General features: G+C 38.0%; 1 protein-coding gene across 2 annotated transcripts; it reads right to left on the reverse strand.

Annotated features, from left to right (window-relative positions):
• Nucleotides 1-539: 539 nt before the first annotated feature.
• On the reverse strand, nt 540-21,761 carry col6a2 (collagen, type VI, alpha 2). Of its 2 annotated transcripts, none has more exons than XM_060876261.1 (28): nt 21,584-21,759; nt 14,195-14,284; nt 13,277-13,896; nt 13,107-13,127; nt 12,925-12,990; nt 12,741-12,794; nt 9,859-9,903; nt 9,727-9,753; nt 9,612-9,638; nt 9,454-9,498; nt 9,321-9,374; nt 9,170-9,232; nt 9,024-9,086; nt 8,870-8,923; nt 8,750-8,785; nt 8,595-8,657; nt 8,446-8,508; nt 8,287-8,349; nt 8,080-8,142; nt 6,971-7,021; nt 6,794-6,892; nt 6,599-6,661; nt 5,995-6,030; nt 5,851-5,896; nt 5,617-5,769; nt 5,049-5,504; nt 4,893-4,931; nt 540-2,083 (listed from the first exon to the last, which is right to left on the reverse strand). In XM_060876261.1, the coding sequence occupies exons 2-28, from the start codon at nt 14,280-14,282 to the stop codon at nt 1,476-1,478; spliced, it is 3,066 nt and encodes a 1,021-aa protein (XP_060732244.1). In that variant the 5' UTR covers nt 14,283-14,284; nt 21,584-21,759; the 3' UTR covers nt 540-1,475. The 2 variants fall into 2 exon arrangements, with proteins under 2 accessions (XP_060732244.1, XP_060732252.1); XM_060876269.1 differs by lacking the exon at nt 540-2,083 and adding an exon at nt 3,808-4,398 and having other exon boundaries at nt 21,584-21,761.
• Nucleotides 21,762-21,977: the final 216 nt, after the last annotated feature.

Consider the following 21,977-nt stretch of genomic DNA (forward strand, 5'->3'; position numbering starts at 1 on the left):
TTGGACATTTTTTAAAATTCCATGGACGTTGATTTCACTGGAATTAGCTACATGATGCAGTTCCTCCCAATAAAAGAAGACAGATGGAAAATAGTTGTGAATCACTGCATTTTCTGAACAAAAAAACTTAAACACTATTTTTCATAGAATAGTATCTATGGTAATGTAGCATGTACTATAACATAGCATAAATAATGTAGCATATACTATAGAGTTTAGAGTGGTGGTCAGTAAGAAATTTCTAGACCAAGAGACAAAACCATTTTATAAAAAGTAAGAGGAGCCAGTAAGAAATTCAGCATTAAGCTTAAGCAGCACTAGTTAATGAGTAACTGCATTAGTTTATGCGTTAAACTGTGTTTAGTTTATTGTATTGTATTTGAAAGCTCTTTTTGTGCCATTGTGTGTATAATGTATGCTGTTTCTACAAAAAAACATGACTTGGTATCACAAATGTGAGAAATATAAATCTAGAATACTGAGTTTCTAATTTTATGTCAATTATATGTTGATAACAATAAAAACAACATCAACATAAATTCAGTTTACAACCTGTTTTTATTGTACTAACACTGAAGTTGATTACAAAAAGTAATGGATTTCATCCTTCAAGTGTCTACAGAATGTCAAATTCATCTTCTGTCAAATTTTATGACCATCTAATTACAGCATCGATTGTTGTCATTCTGTTGTTTTTAACTACGTACATGAACATAACTTTAATAGTTATTTAATATGAAAGTTTAACTTGAAACACGTTGCCAAGCAAGAGTGCACTCAGAGTAATTACACAATATTTTTGTCTGTGACTCAAAGAAGAAGCGGTCGTGTGACTGGTTCCCTGCGTCTATTAAGGACGTAAAACCATGATGACAAAACTTGAGACTTTTTGAATTGTGATAATGAAGTCTGAAATTAAACCTGACTAGGACTGACACAGAGAGAAAATGAGGATTTTATCAAAATGGCTTCATTAACCCCTGAACGGTTTCTGCTGATATGTAACATCTCATGAAAATGTCTTGCCTAGATATACAGGAAAAAACTCCAGTCTTGCACTAGTTTAGCACCTTAGTGTGTATACAAAACAGTTCAGGTAATTAGGTTAAAAAATACAGAAATTTACTAAAAGCACACAATCTACAATGGCGTATTGTAGTTGAAACATTAATCAGTCAGTAATTTTTTTAAGTGTTTCTCATGTAACTTTACTATAGTGTCTTCTTGTTCCCTTCTCCCAAATCCATTGGTACAATATGAAGTGAGCATGATAATGTGTGTGACCCACAGATATTATTCTAGTGAACCTGAAGAGAGAGTCAGCTTTAAAAAAAAAAATCTACATTTTAAACCATATATGAAAACTACATACTGCAAATTCAGGTAATGACTCTAATGACCAAGCTGACTCCAATAGAACACCAGTTTCCCCATTACATAAGTATGAACCCCATCAGATGTGAACCCCATCATCCTCAGCAGATCCATCTAATGAAACGTTCAAAGAAGCTGGATTTGGACAGTTGGGAGTAATCTTTCCCTCTGAAAATAGCTGTCTGGTCTCCCAGAGCAAGCTTTGTCAGCACTTCCTTGTCAACAGCTTCATCTTTGCCCATGGCGATGACAGTGGGCACACCCTCTGCACGGCGCATGGAGCTTATACCTTCCTCCAGATTCTTCTTTTCGGTGATTCCATCAGTGATAAAGACAAAGGAGATTTCAGAGTTGCTTCGAGCTAAGCGGGTATTTCCGCTCTGCAGGATGTTGTTGATTGCATAAGTAATGGCACTGCCCACGTTGGAGGACGCGTCCATGTACTTCATGTTTGAAAGGCCATCAGAGATGACAGTGAAATTGTGTGTAAGTTTGAAGACTGCATCCTGACGGTTTTCACCACCGTACTGTACCAGAGCCACACGAGCTTTATTTTTGTCCTTGGCGTTCTGAGCCAAGGTCAGGCGGTGAGCCACGTTCTCCACAAACTCACGAACGCTCTGAAAGTTATCCGAGCCCAGACGTTCGGAACCATCCAGTAAGAACACAAGATCAACAGGACGCTGAACGCAACTGGCTACTGCTGGCTCTGTGGGAGAGAAAATACAAAATGTTGATCACAGATTAACAGCTCATAAAAATCTTTCACTCTGACCTTTGATATATGCCTACTTGCATCTTACAGTGATGACACAGTGGTTCCTGGTTTCAGTGCTGAGGAAACTCCCGCCTAATTACACATCTTGAAAAAATTTGAAGGACTACAATGAATATAGGTGTATGATGGGAGCAGGGGAACAGCGGAGACGGGAAATGCGTCACTCAATAGATAACAGTATATTCAGGGACGTGACATCGACAAAGCGCAGAACTGTCTAGCCAGAAGAGTAACAGGAAGCAAGCTTTCTAAAAAAACAACATAATTAGCTACCATAATGTTATCTAGTAGTGTTACATGATTATTTATATTGTGTTAACCACCTTATTAGACATCGTACTAGCAGTCACACAAGTTAACTGTGAGTTTAACCAGTTCTCCTACCTCAGTTCTCAGCTTCTTCTTTGATACTAAAGGCCGAGGCCCAGTCAGATGATATAAATTAATTTTAGGTGGAACGATATTAACTAAATATGTCAACAGGTCCATTATATATAGAGCTATAGCATGTTAAATACTTTGTTAGCATACATTAATAGACATTTTACTGATAGTTAGCTACTTAGCTGAGATGAAATGTGCACTACAGAGATAGGGACCAGAATTACCCCTCCTGTAAAAGTGCTATCAGAGCAGCTATCATCTGTTGGCTTGAAACGGTTTTCAGGACAAAACATTCAAGACATCTGGACTGGTTTATCAGTAGGAATTCCCAGAGATTGTATACGTATTGCCATGTTGCATGCTGGGTATTGTAGTTTTGTTAAAAAATGGGCAGCAAGTGATACAGTCCTGCGTGACAGAATAAATTTATACCACAACAAACAGCATATTAAGAGCTAGATTTATATGCAAACCAGATAAAATACCAGGCTAAATCCTACAAAGCTGAGTCACTGGTCTCTGATCACGGATTATGGCTTCTAATCTGAAACAAACGATCCTTAGCTGTTAGTTGAAATAGACAATAACTTAAATTAAAAACCTCTTTTTTGTTTGCAGTATATATTTATTTGATATGATCTTGCAGTCTTGGAGCTTTTTTCTAATTGCACATGTACTGTAATATACAACATTAATACATACAATAACGATGCAGCATTTTGTATTCTCAACCAGAGGGGTTTTCAAATCTTCAATCCTACGAGCTACTCTACAGTAACTTAAGATTTCACCCCAAATTAAAGTGAATTACTGTATGAATGGAAATGGCAGAGAGGTTATGTATCAAATCATGAAAACATGTATTCTATTATATTGCCTAGGCTGTGGAGGAAATAAAGCCCGCCGGTACTGTGCAAAGTGCAAAACTTTATCAGATAATCCTGATGTGGATTACTCAAAATGCAATATTTACACATAGCATGAGTTATGCTTATCACTGCCATATCTTTGACATGAAAACTGCTGAATAAATCCCTCTGCAGAGCCAAAACGCCTATTCCGTCCTGAGGGTTTAAGCAGCCTGGCCCAGATTAATAACATTAAGATGTGCAGGCAAGAAAAGCACTCACAGTCTGTCCGGATGCCTTAATTCTATCTCTTAGCCTTGTTCAAGTATCTATATCTATATCTATATCTATCTATCTTATATATATATATATATATTTAATTATATAAACAATGTAAAAGTATTTTTAAAAAAGCAGCAGGCACTGAGGTCCTAAAAGAGTCCTAAAATGGTAGGTCATTACCATGGTTAGCATCACTGACCACCTAACTGGCCATTGTGCATTAGTGTTTAAATTTTAGCCCTGAACACAGCTGTCTCATATTAATGTTAGTTCAGCAAGCTTGAGATGTTTTTAGTGATTATAATTTCATTTTAGTGATTAAAATTTTTTTTTCACATATTCATACAACGAGGCCAAGAGCAACCAGTTTTCATAACCAAAAATATACAGCCACTTTCTGACAGCCCAGTTTGGCCAAATAATGAGCCGGCACTGCCTAACACAACCCCAAGGCTTTGTTAGGGTCACCCAGGAGATCGCCATAGACAACTCTGAAAGAGTCAATGAACAAATTAGTCCACTGCTGTTTCTCTGTCCCGTTGGCAAACTTGGCTCTCTGGGCTGTGTAGGCCATTGTGGCTACAGCCCTGGTGTAGGCATCGGGGGTCTTGACCTCCTGCAGAGAGTTGAGTAAGTTTGAGACGTTTGGGACAGTAGTTGGGACAACGCTGTTTGACCCTTCCTCTGCAAAGAATCCATGTATGGGGTACCCATTCCAATGAGGTGACACATCTGCAAGTGAGCAGCGAGACAATAGTTTTAGGAGTCTCCAAGCGACTGGCTCCGCTCACAGAGCACAGTGCAATCTATGCTTGGACTGACCGGTTAAATTATTAAAAGTTTGTAAAAAAAAATCATTAAAGCATGTTTTGTTTATTTAAGAGCTTTTTATTAATTTTATGGGCATTAGTGGCTGTTTGCAGAGCTAATTTATTATTTTGTTTAAGTTTTTTTTGTAGGAAAAATTAAGGTAAAAAACAGCTTTGAAACGTCTTGAAGCATTTTCTCACTAGTTACTTTAAAATGTTAGTCTTTAATCTTTATTGCTCTTTATATTAGTATTATTTCTGCTTATCTCATTTTTAATATTACCCCCCTACCTTTTTATTTTAAAGGGTGTTGAATTATTGCTCAATAAATATACCGTGTATTTCATGCGTTTGACAGACAACCGACAGACAGCAGAGTATTTCCAGGAACCCTGTTAAAAATTAATCAAATCTTACCAGCCTTGCATGGAAGGTCAGGGCAGACAATCACTGGGTCTAAAACAATAAAAAGCAAGTTATGAATATACACATACATGGAACAGTTTAAAGAATAAGAATGTTATGCAATGGAGATAAGGCTGCATATACAGTATATGCAGATGGACAACTTACTTGGGCAAAGAACAGTCTCAATCCTGTCAATGAATTCCTCTGCCACCAGGTCAGCAAACCGCTTCATGCCCGTCACTCTATCTTGCTTGTCACAGGCAATGGACTTCAAACTCTCAGATTCTTCTTCCTCTGCAAACATGTCTCCAACACCAATGGCATTTACATCGATGCTGCTATCCGTGCACAGGTAACCTAGCAGTGCGTCTTGATCCCGGGGATCAAAGCGACCATCAGTGATCACCACCACAGTCACTTTAGCCTTGGAACGTCGACTATCACGAATCAAGTTGTCGTAGGCAAATTTCAGGGCAGACGGAGTCCATGTGCCACCAGCGATCCACTCCAGATTCTTCACCGCATCTTTGAAGGCTGTAAGGGAATCGATCTTGGAGTCGTTTAGCTGGATGGCCTGGAAGGTTCCACTGTGACTGTACTGGACCACACCAACACGTGTTCCTGCAAGAAAAGACAGCACATCGCTGGAATTAAAGACAGAAAACACTTCTTTAGATGTTTAAAACACTGATTTCTTTAGATGTTGTTAGGTATAGTTGTAAATTGTGCTTGCCTGTCTCCGAGTGAGGATCCTTAGCTATTGAGCCCAATCGGTTGATGGTGTTGATTACAAAGTTCTTTTCCAGAGTGAAGTTTGTTAGTCCCACACTCTCAGAGCTGTCGATCACAAATACAATATCCAGTGCTCCACACCTCTTCTCACAATCTGAAACAGCACAAAAAGTGTAAGTAGTGGAAAGCTAAAGCATTTTATTTCAACTATACAGACACAGGAAACGTCGCTTACCACAACACCCACAGGTCTCTCTGATATAGTTCATGACATCACATTCCTGATTAGGTAGGAGATAAGCCAATTACTAAATTAAACCTTTGAAAAGTCATCGCAAAATAAATCCAGAAAAAATATTGATTCTTGGTCTGCACTTACTGTAAGGCCTGGGTCTCCCTCTGGACCGGGATCACCCTGTCAAAAAGAAGGTTGATTTCTAAGCACAAAGCCAAACATCATAATGGGGAAAAAGATTGACCTCAGTCTTGGACAACCATGAAATCATGGCTTTATTTAAATTGACCAAAACCATCCAAGAAGCAGCTGTTTTGAATATTGAATATTGAATATTGAATATTGAATATTGAGGCAGATGAACTACAACAGTGAAGACCACATTAGGTTCCACATCTGTTTGCCTTGAGCAGGGATCTTAGGCTACCGAGGGCACACGTTCAGTGCTGACACATGATTGGATGACTGCATTGACAGCATTTAGCAGACACCCTTATTCACATTTACCTGAGGATTTAGGGCCTTGCTTAATGGCAGCAAGCTTGGCAGTGGTGGGATCTAAACTTACAAGCTTTCAATCAGTCAATCAATGTCTTAACCACTAAGCTACCACTTCCCAGGTGAACAGCTGCTCCTGTATTGTACCTGTATAATTTCTGTATATATTATTATAGTGAATTATTAATTCAAACATATATCAGTCAAGTGGATCTCCTTCTGGACTTGTCCAGTGGATATATCCTCTTACATCTCTTCCTGGTTCTCCATTAGGCCCCCTTCTTCCAGGCTCTCCTTCAGGTCCAGGATCTCCCTATCATAAAGAGCATAAAGAACATCCTTATTCTTCACATACACATATTCCGTAACTGGCTATTCTAGAAGTCAACCTCCGATGATCTGAACACTGGAGGGAAATAAATCTAGTAGGTGAAGGTTTGCTCACAGGCTCTCCTGGTACTCCTTTCTGTCCCGGCTCTCCCTTTTGACCACAATCTCCTCTGCTGCCCCGAGCTCCAGGTCTACCTTTATCTCCTATGTCACCCTGCAAAAGATATTAACCAAATTACACCAAGATTATTACTCCAATATTTCAATAGTTCTGTTAACTGAGTTACAGTACCGTTGGCCCTCTGGATCCAGGGTAGTTGAATCCTTGTCTGCCTCTGTCACCCTGTGGCATAAGATAGAATAACATGAACTTAAAGCATTTGTGTGATTACAACAGAAGCAAAGATGGCACAGCTATTAAATGAGCAAAAAAAACAAAAAATGTAATAAATAAAACAAAAAAAAGTATATGATGATATTTTAATATTCACACTTTTAAACACTGCATTAAAAATCAGCACAATTCTGTAGATAATAATATTACAATCGGGATAAATACAGATCTTTCTGCTACGTTCCACAGTATGATCTGGACTTTACAGTAAAACTTTCTGGATGATGATAAACGTACAATTGTTGGGAGGTAAAAATATGCTGTGATATGTGCATACTCTTTTTTTTTAATTTTTTATCAGTATAATATGTTATTGATATAAGTTCCTTTCACGTCTCACTCTCTCACTCTTTCTGTGGATTTCTGTATTCTAGATTTTATAGAAATCTGTCTAAAGAAAAAAAATAATGTCCATCGTGTATTGTTTAAGATACGCAGATAAACACACAGATTATTGTTATTTTACATATTATTTGTTTGGTATTTCATTTTCTTTTATCAAGTTTATCTAGAGGGGGGGGCACGGTGGCTTAGTGGTTAGCACGTTCGCCTCACACCTCCACGGTTGGGGGTTCGATTCCCGCCTCGTGTGTGTGGAGTTTGCATGTTCTCCTCGTGCCTCGGGGGTTTCCTCCGGGGACTCTGGTTTCCTCCCCCGGTCCAAAGACATGCATGGTAGGTTGATTGGCATCTCTAGAAAATTGTCCGTAGTGAATGAGAGTGTGTGTGTGTGTGTGTGTGCCCTGCGATGGGTTGGCACTCCGTCCAGGGTGTATCCTGCCTTGATGCCCGATGACGCCTGAGATAGGCACAGGCTCCCCGTGACCCGAGGTAGTTCAGATAAGCGGTAGAAACTGAATGAATGAATGAATGAAAGATTTTCTGGCCCTTCGTAAGTCTGGTCAGTTTAGACTTACTGGATATAAATTCTGTTCAAAGCACTCAATGTTGTTTCTTTATATGGGTGGTTTTTTTGTTTTTTAGATTTGCAGGAATGTTGGACGTACGATTGCTCCCGGGGGTCCTGGATCACCTCTTGGTCCAGCATCTCCAGGGTCACCACGGCTTCCCTACCACAAAGAATAACCATTTAAGATTTCTTAACATTTTACAACATTTTAACATTTAATATGTTAACGAGTTAAAACCAACTCCAAAATTTCTGGTCCAAAAGGAATAATGTAACTCATTAATGTAGCTGTTCGAAGTCTTACATTTCTTCCTGGCTCTCCTATTTGTCCTGCGGGACCTCTTGGTCCTGGAAGCCCTTGATCTCCCTAAACACATTTAGAATTTATAAGCTTAATCTCTGGATGCATTAATAATCTTGTAATCATAATCAAATCATTGTTATTATTAAACTGAATCACTACCTTGGTTCCTTTACTGCCAGCTTCACCTGGAAGCCCTCTTAGACCTTCGGATCCCGGTTCACCCTGAAACACATACCAGTTCTTACTCAATCAGACACTGAGGCAATATAATTGCCTTAATTCACAGGGATAAAACAATCAGACCCTACCTTTTCTCCCTTTGGCCCATCTGTTCCCTGGCTTCCCTTTGGTCCAGGGTCTCCTCTTCTTCCCTAATGAGACGAAAGAAACGATCAGCTTTCAGTCTCGTATGACATCGCAGTGGATAAAGATTACGTAGCGATACATGAATGTTTTCACCTACAGTGTCGCCTTTATTGCCAGGGCCTCCAGCTGTTCCCTGAAAAACAAAAGGAAAGCTTTACAATAAGGAACATTTCTTAACATTAACAGAATAGCAGGAAAAAAATATGCATATACTAACTTGAGGGCCCTTTTGCCCAGGGATACCTGGTGTGCCTGAACTACCTGTCTCACCCTGCAGGAAGTATTATTATTATTATTATTATTATTATTATTATTATTATTATTATTATAAATAATTAAATGAATTCCTCTCATTGACATATATGGTGTACCTTAGGACCAGGGTCTCCTGGTGGACCAGGTGGCCCTTCTCTCCCAGGTCGACCTGGATCTCCCTAGAAACAAAGATGATTTCAGATCACTGAACAGTAAAAGTACAAAAGTTCATTTTTTTCTGTCTGTTAAATTAATCTAATACCTTCTCTCCAGGAGCTCCCTTTAGACCACTGTCTCCTACATCTCCAGCAAAACCACCAGGACCCTGTTAATAGAGTACACATCAATAATTACACACTAATTACCCAGAATCTGTCTGCTTTTTGCCAACACAAGGCACATCACACACCTACCATGTCACCTGATTCGCCTTTACAGCCAGAAGCCCCGATGCGGCCAATTTTGCCCTGCAAAATAATTATAATTGTTTTTAATTGATAACTTCTGAAATATTAACTTGCATCCATTTCAGTCTCCCGTTCTTACCTTCTGACCGTCAGTACCATTGCGTCCTGGAATGCCTGCAACTCCCTAGAAAACAGAAGAAATCAAATATATTATATGATATTTATAGAAAAGTGCCAGAAATTAATAATATGACTGATTAAAAGTAGCTATAAAGACAGAATGATAAATGACTTTACCTTCCTTCCTGTTGAGCCAATTTCTCCCTATGATAAACAATCAAATGATTTATTAATGACATTAAACATTTAAGTGCTTTAGCGTTTTATATGCCATATTAAAAAAAACAACTACCTTTTCACCTTTGTGACCACGGTCTCCCTAAAACAGAAATAAAATAAAAATAAGACAAAAAAAATGAAAAATCAGACCGAATATATGTGGAATCGACACTAAATCACTGAATGTAGATGATGATATACTTACTTTTGGTCCAGGGTAACCAATAGGACCTTCAATACCAGGATCACCCTTTAAGTATACACAGAATAAAATGCATCATAGAGCTGTAGGTTCATGTCCATTACAATGATCAACAGGTAGTCCAAGTAAAGTTAGAATACGTTCCTCACTGAAATGAAAAAATCTAACACATGCAAAAGTAATTAGTATTATATTAAATACAGAATTAAATACCAAATACTTGATCATCAGCTTTCCAAGATAAACTACTGAATCCATCAGAAAGCACAACCGTACACACAAAATGTTAAGGAGCGACGCATGAAACGAGATGTAAATGAAACTGAATATAAAAGAAAAATCATTCAAAATAAAGCAACTTTGTACAACAAATTTCTGTCTTCTATTTTTGTTCCTTTCAGTCATTTTAAGTGTTTAATACATTTGTACACTTCATTTTTCACTTTAATTTATTATATACTTTATAAATCATTACATTTTAATATTTATTTTCCAAGATGCAGAAACATCATTCACGTCAGATAGAAATAAATATATAAGATATATAGTTATTGAAAAGAAGGATTTTTCCTGCCCAAACTTACTCACTTTACTCTTAATCAAGTCGTTGCCTTTCTACAGTTTAATGCAGTAAAACTAATAGCACCCTAATTAGGGTTTACTAATGAAATTATATAACATGCAGCAAAACTGTTAATGTTGAAGCTGGCAGTGGTGTAAAGTTTGGTATAACGAAACAGGTCCATTCCAAATGCCTAAGAAACACTAACACAGTTTTGTTAGCAGTATATTGTATACAGTCAAGCCCGAAATTATTCATACCCCTGGAAAATTCTGACTTAGTTACTTTTATGCAACCAGCAAGGTATTTCTTGATTAGAAATGACACAGGTGTCTCCCAGATGATAATAAGATGATGTACAAGAGGCATCATTGTGGAAAAAATTATTACTCATCTTTTATTTACATTTGAACAAAAAGTGGCATGTCCAAAATTATTCATACCCTTCTCAATAGTCAATAGAAAAGCCTTTATTGGCTATTACAGCAATCAAATGCTTGCTATAATTGCTGACCAGCTTTTTGCATGTCTCCACTGGTACTTTTGCCCATTCATCTTTAGTGATGAGCTCCAACTCTTTCAGGTTGAAGGGTCTCCTTGCCATCACCCTGATCTTTAGCTCCCTCCACAGATTTTTGTCTGCTAACCATTTCTTCACCATTTTTGCTGTGTGCTTTGGGTGCTGTGGGATGGTGTTCTTAGGGTTGAAGGCTTCTCCTTTTTTACACCAAATGAAAGCTACATCATTGTGGCCAAACAATTCAACTTTTGTTTCATCTTACCATAAAACAAAAGACCAGAAGTCTTCTTCTTTGTTCAGATGAGCATTTGCGAAGGCCAAGCGGGTTTTTATGTGCCTTATCTGGAGAAGTGGTGTCCTCATTGGTCTGCGTCCGTTGAACCCAGCGGTGTGCAGTGTCCGTTGGACTGTCTGCCTTGAGATGTTGTCACCAGCAGAGCCAGATTCATCAGGATGGCCTTGGTGATGCTCCTTGGATTCTTTTTTACCTCTCTCACTATCCTCCTGGCCAGCATAGGTGTCGTGTCACTTTTTGGCTTCCGACCACATCCTCTGAGATTTTTCACATTGCGGAACGTCTTTATTTTTTTAATAATACTTTGTACTGTAGCCATTGGAAGTTCAAAACATTTACATAAGGTCTTATAGCCCTTCCTGACTTGTGAGCAGCCACAATGCGCAGCCACAGGTCCTCAGTGAGCTCCTTTGTCTTAGCCATGACTGTCCACAAACCAACAGAAGAGAGCTTCTGTTTTTCACCGGTTGAGTTGATTAAAACAGCTGTTCTCAATGAATCAGGGTAATTAGGATGCTTTAGAACAGCTTGGACTGTTTGGAAAGGTATAGATCTTTGGATTTTTCCATAGACTGACAGTTTGCAAAGGGTATAAATAATTTTGGACATGCCACTTTTTGTTCAAATGTAAATAAAAAATGAGTAATAATTTTTTCCACAATGATGCCTCATGTACATCGTCTTATTATCTTCTGGGAGACGCCTGTGTCATTTCTAATCAAGAAAAAACTTGCTGGATGAATAAAAGTAACTTTAAGTCAGAATTTTCCAGGGGTATGAATAATTTCGGGCTTGACTGTATATTGATAGTAACGTTCTTTTTAAATAATTTAAATGCTTGTAGCATAGAATTGTATAATAAAGAAAGTAGAATTAATGGAATGTCAAAAATGTGCAGGAAGATTACAGCATATGGATGTTCATGTTTACGGCCTTTGTGTGGGAAGTTCTGACCAGCAGGAACAGGTGTATTTGTGTAAAATATTTAAAATAAAAAGATGTTTTAAAGGTTGTAATTGTCAGGACTTTGCTTGGACATTCTCTGCCGGAACATTAGGGGGCGTTACGGCAGCGTCACATGTCACATGTGTCACGTGTGTTCTCGTCTCTTCTCACCTGTTCTTTAATTGAGCGTCTATTACCGTGCTTATTTATTTTCTCCACGTCGAGTCCTCATCTTTGCCACGTTTGGCTTGGGTTGCCGTGTCATTTTCCTGAAATTTGTTGTTTTTTTCCATGTCTGTGTTTCTTGTTTTGTTAATAAAGTGTTTTTTAGTTATCTCTGCATTTGGCCTGGTTTTTCTCCATGAAGTCACCTAGTTTTTCTGACAGTTATTACATTTGTTTTGTACTTATTTTGTTAGACTTCGTACGTTAGGTTGTATTGCAGTGCATTCTCTAAAAATAATACACCAAAGTCTTATAAAATGTTTACACTGAATGACACTGAAGCATTAACTATGAACAATAAAATACTTGAGACGTGACTGGAGAACATTTGTACTCACAGGGTGGCCTCTGTCACCTTTGGGACCTGTAGAACCACTGTCTCCTTTGGCACCCTGTAATAGATAATATTACAGTAAATGTAAAAAATTATATATATATATATATATATATATATATATATATATATATATATATATATATATATATATTAAATGTAATGAATGTGATGAAATCCCAACTCACTTTCTGACCCCTGGGACCAAGTGGACCAGGAGGTCCGGGTGTTTGCAGGCACTTCACACTGTAGCACTGTTAGAAATACACAATTACAGGTAAAATAAGGTTTTTGTGCATTAACGGTCTGCTACTCTTATACAGCATATGGTTTTGGTATATTAGGTGTGAAACGACTCGAGGGATCTTACCTCTTGATAAGCTAGATGCAGCTGGAGAACAACAAAAAGGGAGGCGGATTAAAACGAGTCACTTCCACACACTCGAATCACAAAGTACAAACAAAATGTCAAGTGAACACAAACTGATAAACTGAAAAGCCAGGACAAAAACAAATCCAGGGTGTGAAGCAAGACATTACCATGGTGTTGTAAATGCGATCAATATGTTCTGTTAAAAGCTCAGGTCGTCCTCTGGAGAGATCGACTGCCATGTAGTTGTTGCGGTAAACCCCGACAGGAGAATTAGCAATTTCTCTAAGGCCTAGTTCCTCTAGACTGTTGGATGATGCTATGGAAAATATCTTTATGCCCTTGTCCCGAGCCTGCTCGGCTGCCACCTTGATGCCGCCGCAGGGGTTCCCAGTCACATGGCCGTCTGTGATGACGACCGCGTAGCGCTGTGTCTTGGCGTTGCTCGGAGAATCAGGTCTTTGAATCATAATCTCTTCACTCATTTTCTGGATGGCACAGTCAATAAAGGTGCCCTTGCCCAAGTACCGGATCTCTCTTAGTTTCTTGATGAATTCATCCTTGCTGGTGAGTTTGCTAATGATCGACTGTGTCATGGAGAAATGCAGTCCACCCACAGCCCAGTTAAACTTCACCTTGCCTTTGTAATCTACGTCTTCCAGTTTTTCAACAAATTTCTTGGTGAAATTTGTCACACTGTCAACCAGGCTACCTGGTGGAGGCTCCTGGAGAGCGATGGTCTCTGATGTATCGATAACAAAATACAGGTCTATGGGGCATTCGTCCGATTCTGAAGAAAATAACACGAGCAGTCGGGTAAGAAAATCTCACAATACTTCATAAAACAGCACCATGTATTACAAAAAACTGTATTCATTCATCACAAATGTATTCTGTTGTAGATATTTGAGTATATTAGAGTTGTTGGAACAGATTAGAGAAAATTTAATAACAGCATAAATTTTTATTTTTATTTCATGTTTAAAGTTATTAAAGTATTTCATGCTCAACTGATAAATCTGCTGTTACACACTAAATATATCAAGCAGTGAAGCAGTGGAGTGATCAGTGAAGTGGGCAGAACTTACTGTGACAGTCCAGCGCCTGGCCGACTGACGCCATGTGCAGTAAGCACAGGATAATCGCTTTAAACAGCATTGTCCTCCTCTTCCACATTCCTGAAGGAAAACACATGATCAATGACAGTATGGCTTTACAGTTTAAACACAAATCTTAAAAATGAAACAGTCCTGAGATCATCACAACTTTGACCTTCCACAGAAAGCTTTTCCAATTCCTGAATAAAATTCTTTCCTTGCATCAAAATAGCACAGACGCATACTGTATTTTCCACATCAGTAGCAGGTTATATCTATTGGTCAGGAGATTAGAAGAGTTAAGAAACTTTAGGGAAAAAAACTTTCCTGCATCAGTTCTTTTAAAATCTGTCCTGGGTATTAAACCTAATAAAAGTCATTCAATAATATGCAAAAATATTTAAGTAAGAATAGGAAAATTTTATTACAGTTTTTTTTTATTGCAAATTTTATTCCTCATCGTCATTGCTTGACAGTGTTAAGTATTAAAGTCTGCAAGACCTTAGTTTTTAAGTGCTATTAGACTATATCCATTCTTACTGTAAGAAACCATCGTATATATATATATGTATATATATATATATATATATATATATATATATATATATATATATATATATATATATATATATATAAAATAGTATCTAAATAGGAGAGATAAAATCTTATAACAATATTTGCACAAACGCTAAACCCATTTTTAATAGTTATTTTGTATAATTATATTATAATATAGAGGGGGCACAGTGGCTTAGTGGTTAGAAGTTCGCCTCACACCTCCAGGGTTGGGGGTTCGATTCCCGCCTCCACCTTGTGTGTGTGGAGTTTGCATGTTCTCCCGTGCCTCGGAGTTTCCTCCGGGTACTCCGGTTTCCTCCCCCGGTCCAAAGACATGCATGGTAGGTTGATTGGCATCTCTGGAAAATTGTCTGTAGTGTGTGAGTGCATGAGTGAATGAGAGTGTGTGTGTGGGTGTGTGCCCTGCGATGGGTTGGCACTCTGTCCAGGGTGTATCCTGCCTTGATGCCTGATGACACCTGAGATAGTCACAGGCTCCCCGTGACCCGAGGTAGTTCGGATAAGCGTAGAAAATGAACGAATGAATGAATGAATGAATATTATAATATAAATGTCCTCTTTTTTATAGAGGTATAAGGTTGAAATCTCTTTTGGGATAACAAGGTCTCAGTGTTGATTGTTGGGGTCTTCCTGACTTTTTTCAACGAGAGGTTCACCAACACCAAATCTGCTGCATCAGCCATTTCACACTAACTGAATAACATTGAATACGTTTGGTCAGGAAAAACTTATCATCAGTAACTACTACATCCCATATTTATAACTGATTTCATGTGTCCTGAGATTGTCCTGTGATAGTCCTGTCATGTGTCCTGTGTGTGTTGAGATCAGGATGATACCGTAGGGAATTAAATGGAACTATAAACAGGAATGAGGAATGAGTGAGTTACAGATGAACCCAAGCTATCCTTGGTTTGTGCTTTGACACAACTTCAGAACTGATAAAACAGACATCTTCTACAAAAGAGTCAAAACCTAAAGAAAAAAATCAGATCAGCCAACCGAGGTACTCGGATAAACAGATACTGCTACAGACTGCTGCTGTATCTGTACAAAATGAACACCTGCACAATCTTCTCTAACCCAAATGCCTCTAACCACGTGATCATATAAACCACTTCTATTTATCATTCTCCCTCCCTATTTTATCTGTAATTTAGTGTCCAAATCCCACCCCTCAGACAGCTGCTCCATATCACACAACACCAACCAGGCAGGATGGAGGCTATCGCATGCTTCCTCCAAGACATATGAGGCCAGCAGAATGAATCTGTTCGAACTGATGCTCATGCAAATTCAGAGGGTGGTAGAACAAACTTGAACCATTCAAATGCATGAACTCACAGCTGCCCATGATTGGTTAGTGTTGCTGTGACTCATCTCCCCTTCGACACTCACTCAAATTTTTCATGTCTGCTTCAAGATCTTTGAGGAAGTGTGAACTGGTGTAAAACCCAGATTCTACACTTAAAAGAAAATTTTGTATCCAGAATGTCCATTAAAGGTGGGGTCTCCGATATTTGAGAAATGCTTCAGAAAACTGCGTTGGCCACATATTCACAGATTAGAGTTTCCCGAGTCAATGACTCAGTCAATAACTAGTCAATAACTGAGCTAAACGCTGTTACTACACAAATAACACCTCTTTTCTATCATAGTAATGTAGAGAGGCAGCTACAACCACGTTTTGCTAGTAACAGTGTTTAGGTCCTACTTCTTGCCTTATCGTAAGCCTTTCTTCGCTTTCAACAAAACATAACTGAAACCATCCTGGTTCCTAAGATCCTGAAATCAGTGACCTGAACAATTACAGACCAGTCGCTCTAACATCCACAGTAATGAAGAACCTCAGAAACACTACCAAAGACCACACCTGGAACATCTGGCCCATACTGTATGTGAAGACTAAAATCACTCAGTCTAAACTGCTGAACTTCACCTGACAGACAGTAGTGTGTCTTTCGAAACACACATCAGATGTGCCAGGCAAAGAGTCAATACATTTACAATACAGTAAGACTTGAAACTCTCTGATGCAAATCTGACACCTCACTGTTTAGCCTTATTTGTTGAGAAAATGAGCTTGTTTTTGACGTGTAGCTCTTCGGAGACACGTTTCTAACTTCTATTTCCTTTCAAATCCCTTCAAAGTGGAAGAACTGATCCAGTCCATCACGTCCATACGTTAAAAATGTATTATAAATATATAGAGTTATTAATGAGGACTGACCTTATAAACACTATTTGGTGTATCCTACTTGCTCTTACGGATAAAAAGCCAACAGTATAACACACAAAGATGATCGATCCTGCATACATGTATAACTGGTTCATTTTCTTATAATCATGTGGATATGGAATTCCATGACAGTGCTTTCACACTGAACACACTGAGCACAATGCATAAAATCATGCAGATACAGGTCAAGCTATCCACACCAGACGTCTCACTGACTTTGTGGCATGGTTGCTGGCACTAAATTAGCTTGAGGTTTGATTATTTCTTTAAAACAACTTCTACAGATTTCAAAGAACATGACCAAAAATTATTTAAATGAATTGTTATCAAAGTCTCTAGTTGAGAGGACGTTTAAAGTTAATTCAAATTACTATCCTTTACAATCATGGTGATTTCAGGCAGATAGGTATCAAGAATCTGAGGCTACACATAGACTCACAAATACTGGACAGCTGAAGGCTGGAAAAAGACCAGAGAGCCATTCATAGTTCAGACAAAAGGATAAGACGGTATTATGCTTTCCTCCAGGCTGTAAAGTCTAGTCTCATTTCTTACATCCTGTTCTCTGGATGTTCACTATTTATGTAACACCAATTCACTACAACTAGAAAAGTCACTTACACACTGTATAAGAATTATTTTTTATTTTTTAATAGACATTAAGAAACAACGCAGTTGTAGCTACTAAAGGTCAGTTTACACGAGAAGCTTTTATAATGTATCATTAGCTGTAAACAAGCTTAGATTTCAGGTAGCTGTCACAGTCATTCGATCACACCTCTTAACCCAAAAAATTTAATTTCTGCCTGTTTTGTGCAGCTCAGGTTCAGTATTAAATAGTTTTTCATACACATTTCTGTCTTTACCGAGCCAACTAGGGGCAATCTATACAAAGAAAAGTTCTAAAAAGACCAAAAGCAGTTATTTTTCCACACAAGAGTTTGGGTGTTCAAAATAAGTGGTGATATCAAACCCATTTCTGCTCTCTGTGATGCTTCAAGTGATTGTTCATAAGCAGCTCATATTCACCACTAAAACATTGTGTAAGGTTATCAACAACAGAAAAACACAATAAAAAACGTCTCCTGCTAAAAGCCAACGTGGTTCTAACTTGTTTAACTACAAATAGCTGAATCACAGCAGAGATGGGGACTCGAGTCATATGACTTGACTCGAGTCAGACTTAAGTCACAAATTTGAGACTTGACATTTGCTTGACAAATATTAAAAAAAGACTCAACTTGACTTTGACTTGACATTCATGACTTGAGACTTGACTCAGACTTGAGTTAAATTACTCAGAGATGGGGGACTCGACTTGACTCGAGTCAGACTTAAGTCGCAAATTTGAGACTTAAGACTCGCTTGACAAATATTAAAAAAAGACTCGACTTGACTTTGACTTGACATTCATGACTTGAGACTTACTTGTGACTTTCACATGTGTGACTTACTCCCACCTCTGGTTTATACTGATTGAGAATGTCTGATGTCTATCCACTTTCATGTTCCATTCCACTTGCATGTTCATGAATATACACTAAATATATAATTTGGATTAAAGGCCATTATTCTTCAACAGAAATCAGTGCCGATTTGTGCACATGGAACGTATGATGTATGAAAAAATCGATCTAATTTATTCCACTTATGTAAGACATCAAAACAAGCAAAAATGTATGAGATGAAGTGATGAATCAACTATTACACCCCCTAATTATCTTCACATACATCGAATTTACTTGAAATCTGCCTTACTTCATGCAGGTGTAGCGAAGGTGAGCAAAGTTTTTATCAGACTGCATGTCTACAGTCAGAGAAGTTGGTGAGTTTGATATGTTATTGGGAAATATAAGGTGTCAAGCCGAATTCAGAAGTTATCTCAGTTTCCAGGTCAGTCCTTTATCCACCGATGGATCTCAAGTGCTTTGTGGATGTACAGTAACTGTAAATGTGCAGCCAACTGACAAGCTGTTCAATGTTATAAGTAGCATCTTTTAGGGGCTTAGCTTTCTAAAGACAGAGTAGCCCAGAGGAAAATATAAAAATATCATATATATCATATAAAAAATGTTTATTTTTCCAAAAACATCTTTCACGCCATCAGAACATGTTACAAACCCCTGAGAATTTTTATTTTATTTTATATTAACACTGTAAGATATCAAACAAAACAAAATCAATAAAATCACATCTGGTATATTTTAGTCTTGATATGAAGTCTGTAATAACCTCAAAAACACACAGCAATATCCGGGGTCAATCAGGGCATGTGGGTTTTACTGTCCTCTACTGAGCTTGTACAAACACTGGAATAAAATGTCCTTTCTTCAGGTCCATGGTGAAACACAAACGTGTAAATGCACAACACTGTGTGACATAAAATGCACCGAAAAATATTCTCAGTCCTTTTCACCAATATTTGGCAAAATAAATGAACCTATTAATCAATTAAAGGACTAATGAACGAATAAAGATCCATGTCCGCACTTTATAAATCACATTAGCACTAAGTTCTCTCGGTCATGCCTACTCTCAAGTACTAGATTCCTCTGTAATTGCAGTTATAAACATTTTTTGATTTTATTGTTATTACATATACTTGCTATTTGAGTGGTTGAGGAGTTCGACCCCGTGGAGTGGATGGAAAGCTGTGAGTTCAAATCCAGGAACCACCAAACTACCACTGAAGGGCCCTTGAACAAGTCCCTTAATCCTTAACTGCTCAGTTGTTTAAATGAGATAAATGTAAGCTGCTCAGGTTAAGGCTCTCTGCTAAATGGAGTAAATGTAGATACAGTACTGTACTATAACTGATCAAATTCTTTGACGCTATTAAATCTAAAAATTTAACAAACCCTACTTTTTTATGGTGTTTATATTTTAGGAACATATTCACTGTACATGTTCTCTGACCAGACCAGACACAGGAATGATACATTAATAAAAAAAGACAATATCACAGATAAAATCATATAAAAGATTTCAGAACAAACAGAACGGAAGCAGCTGATTTCATATTAAAATTCACTTCATTCCTCTTTTAGTGATAAATATAGTGCATTTTTCTTTCATTAAATAAAACTTCTAAATATTTGGCTTGTAACATCTTTTATTTATCAAAGGTAAAATTTTTGACCTTTGAGTTTAGCAAATTTGAGTAAAAGATTTACACTTCTTTTGCTTTGCACCAATTTCATCTAGAACATTGACCTCAAAATTCCCATGCTGGTGGCCCTCATGACTGCAAGTAATCGTCTGATATTGGATGAAAATTTGGTGATTTCATTAGTGAATGTGAGGATTTGAGAGATCCCAGTCTTGCCAAGCTGCCTGTGTTGAGACAAATGTCCAGAACTCTCAGCTGCCTGACGCCTCACAGCATCATGACTGATGCGTTGTATTAAATCATTTTGCCAATGTATCAGTTCACTGTATAGAGTGTATATGACATCCCTTCACATATAATCGCATAGAAGTATTCTGTGACAAAAACCTAGTAAACAACTCTACAACATTATATTTACAATAAAGTAATATCTTACATAGTTTCAAATAGCTCAGAATGTATGGTACACTTGCTTATTTGTGTGAAAAATGATATAATTTTTAACTGAGCTATAATTATATCATTTTAAAAGTTAACAAGTTTAGCAGTGTTGGCATTTGAACCGACTGCCGTCTAAGCTGTGAATCAAAGCTTTAACCACTGGGCCACAACAACCATCTCAACTAGTTTACACACATTCTACCATTTCTACCGCTGTATTAACTGACACTTAAAGGCGGCACTGAACTTATCTGAGGAAGCTGTGGGTGGGTTTTAAGCTACGGGTCAGTAGGATCCCACCTATGGTTAACATTCAGCATCGATTAAAGATTAAAGTCGCTTCATTGTCTAAAAAGAATAAGTCAAATAAGCAAATGTACTGGATTCTGTGTTATTTTATACTGTTTAAGATGTTTGTGCTGCCAGTAACTTTGTAGAATTTAGTCACGCAAGGTTTATAAAGCTTTAATACAACTTTAATACAGCTTTAAGACTGGTGCCTAAGATGGGCTTCATTATTACTAAACTGTAAACAAATTCAGTTAAAATGTCCAGATGTATAAATGTGGAACTATTAAAACTGTCAAGGCTGAAGTTAAACAGTGAAAGAGGTTCAACCATCTCATCTGGAAAAGTTCACATGCGTCGCACAACAGACCAATTTCACTGATGCACTTTATTATATTAAACTGATCAAGACCGATGACCTTCATTAGTAATAGATTAATAATGGAACTTCTGCTTGATGGATGATGAAGAACGCGCTTCATCTTGATCTGAGCAAAAGACTGTCTATGCATTTTGCTTACAGAGTTTATAAATTATAAAATTTCACAAACTAAATGTTTATCATGCAGAAGAATCACAAACAACATTGTGTGATACATCACCAAGCATTGGGAGAAGTTTTAATCTGAGATTTACAAACTCATAAAGCAAAGTTTAATATTTTTTTTTCCAATCTTTTCTCCATCACACTGTCTGTAAGAACTTATAAAAAGTTGATACTCACCTCAACTCAACCACAACCGGATCAGAAATCCTTCAGTCAGGATATCCGGGAATAATTAGAAGATCCAGGCTATGGAGCGCACATTCCGACAGAAGGTGAAGCTGGAAAAGGGAAGGAACTCTGCAGGAGAAAAGAGGACTCACTGCGAGAGTGTGTGTGTGTGTGTGTGTGCGTGTGTGTGTGTGCGCGCCTCCACCCAGAAACTCCCTCCTTCTTTACGCGCGCCAGTGGAGAACCTTATGGGCACACGGGGGCGCTGTGTGTCCACGCAGCCGAACCCTCAGCCCGCTCCCATTTTATATTCCATACAATTTTATTTAGGGAAGAATGGAGCTTGAGATGGTGGGACGGGGGCGAGTTTGGGAATCCCCAATAACCCGGTTTCCTGTTTTTA

This window comes from Tachysurus vachellii, chromosome 1 (genome assembly GCF_030014155.1).
Source record: "Tachysurus vachellii isolate PV-2020 chromosome 1, HZAU_Pvac_v1, whole genome shotgun sequence".
Lineage (NCBI taxonomy): Eukaryota > Metazoa > Chordata > Actinopteri > Siluriformes > Bagridae > Tachysurus > Tachysurus vachellii.

Coding starts and splice junctions, on each gene's coding strand:
- col6a2 (XM_060876261.1), bottom strand. CDS start 14,282: ATGTGGAAGAGGAGGACAATGCTGTTTAAAGCGATTATCCTGTGCTTA. Junction 9,375..9,453: donor ATGGTACTGACGGTCAGAAG/GTAAGAACGGGA, acceptor ATTATTTTGCAG/GGCAAAATTGGCCGCATCGG. Junction 5,897..5,994: donor AGGGAGACCCAGGCCTTACA/GTAAGTGCAGAC, acceptor CTACCTAATCAG/GAATGTGATGTCATGAACTA.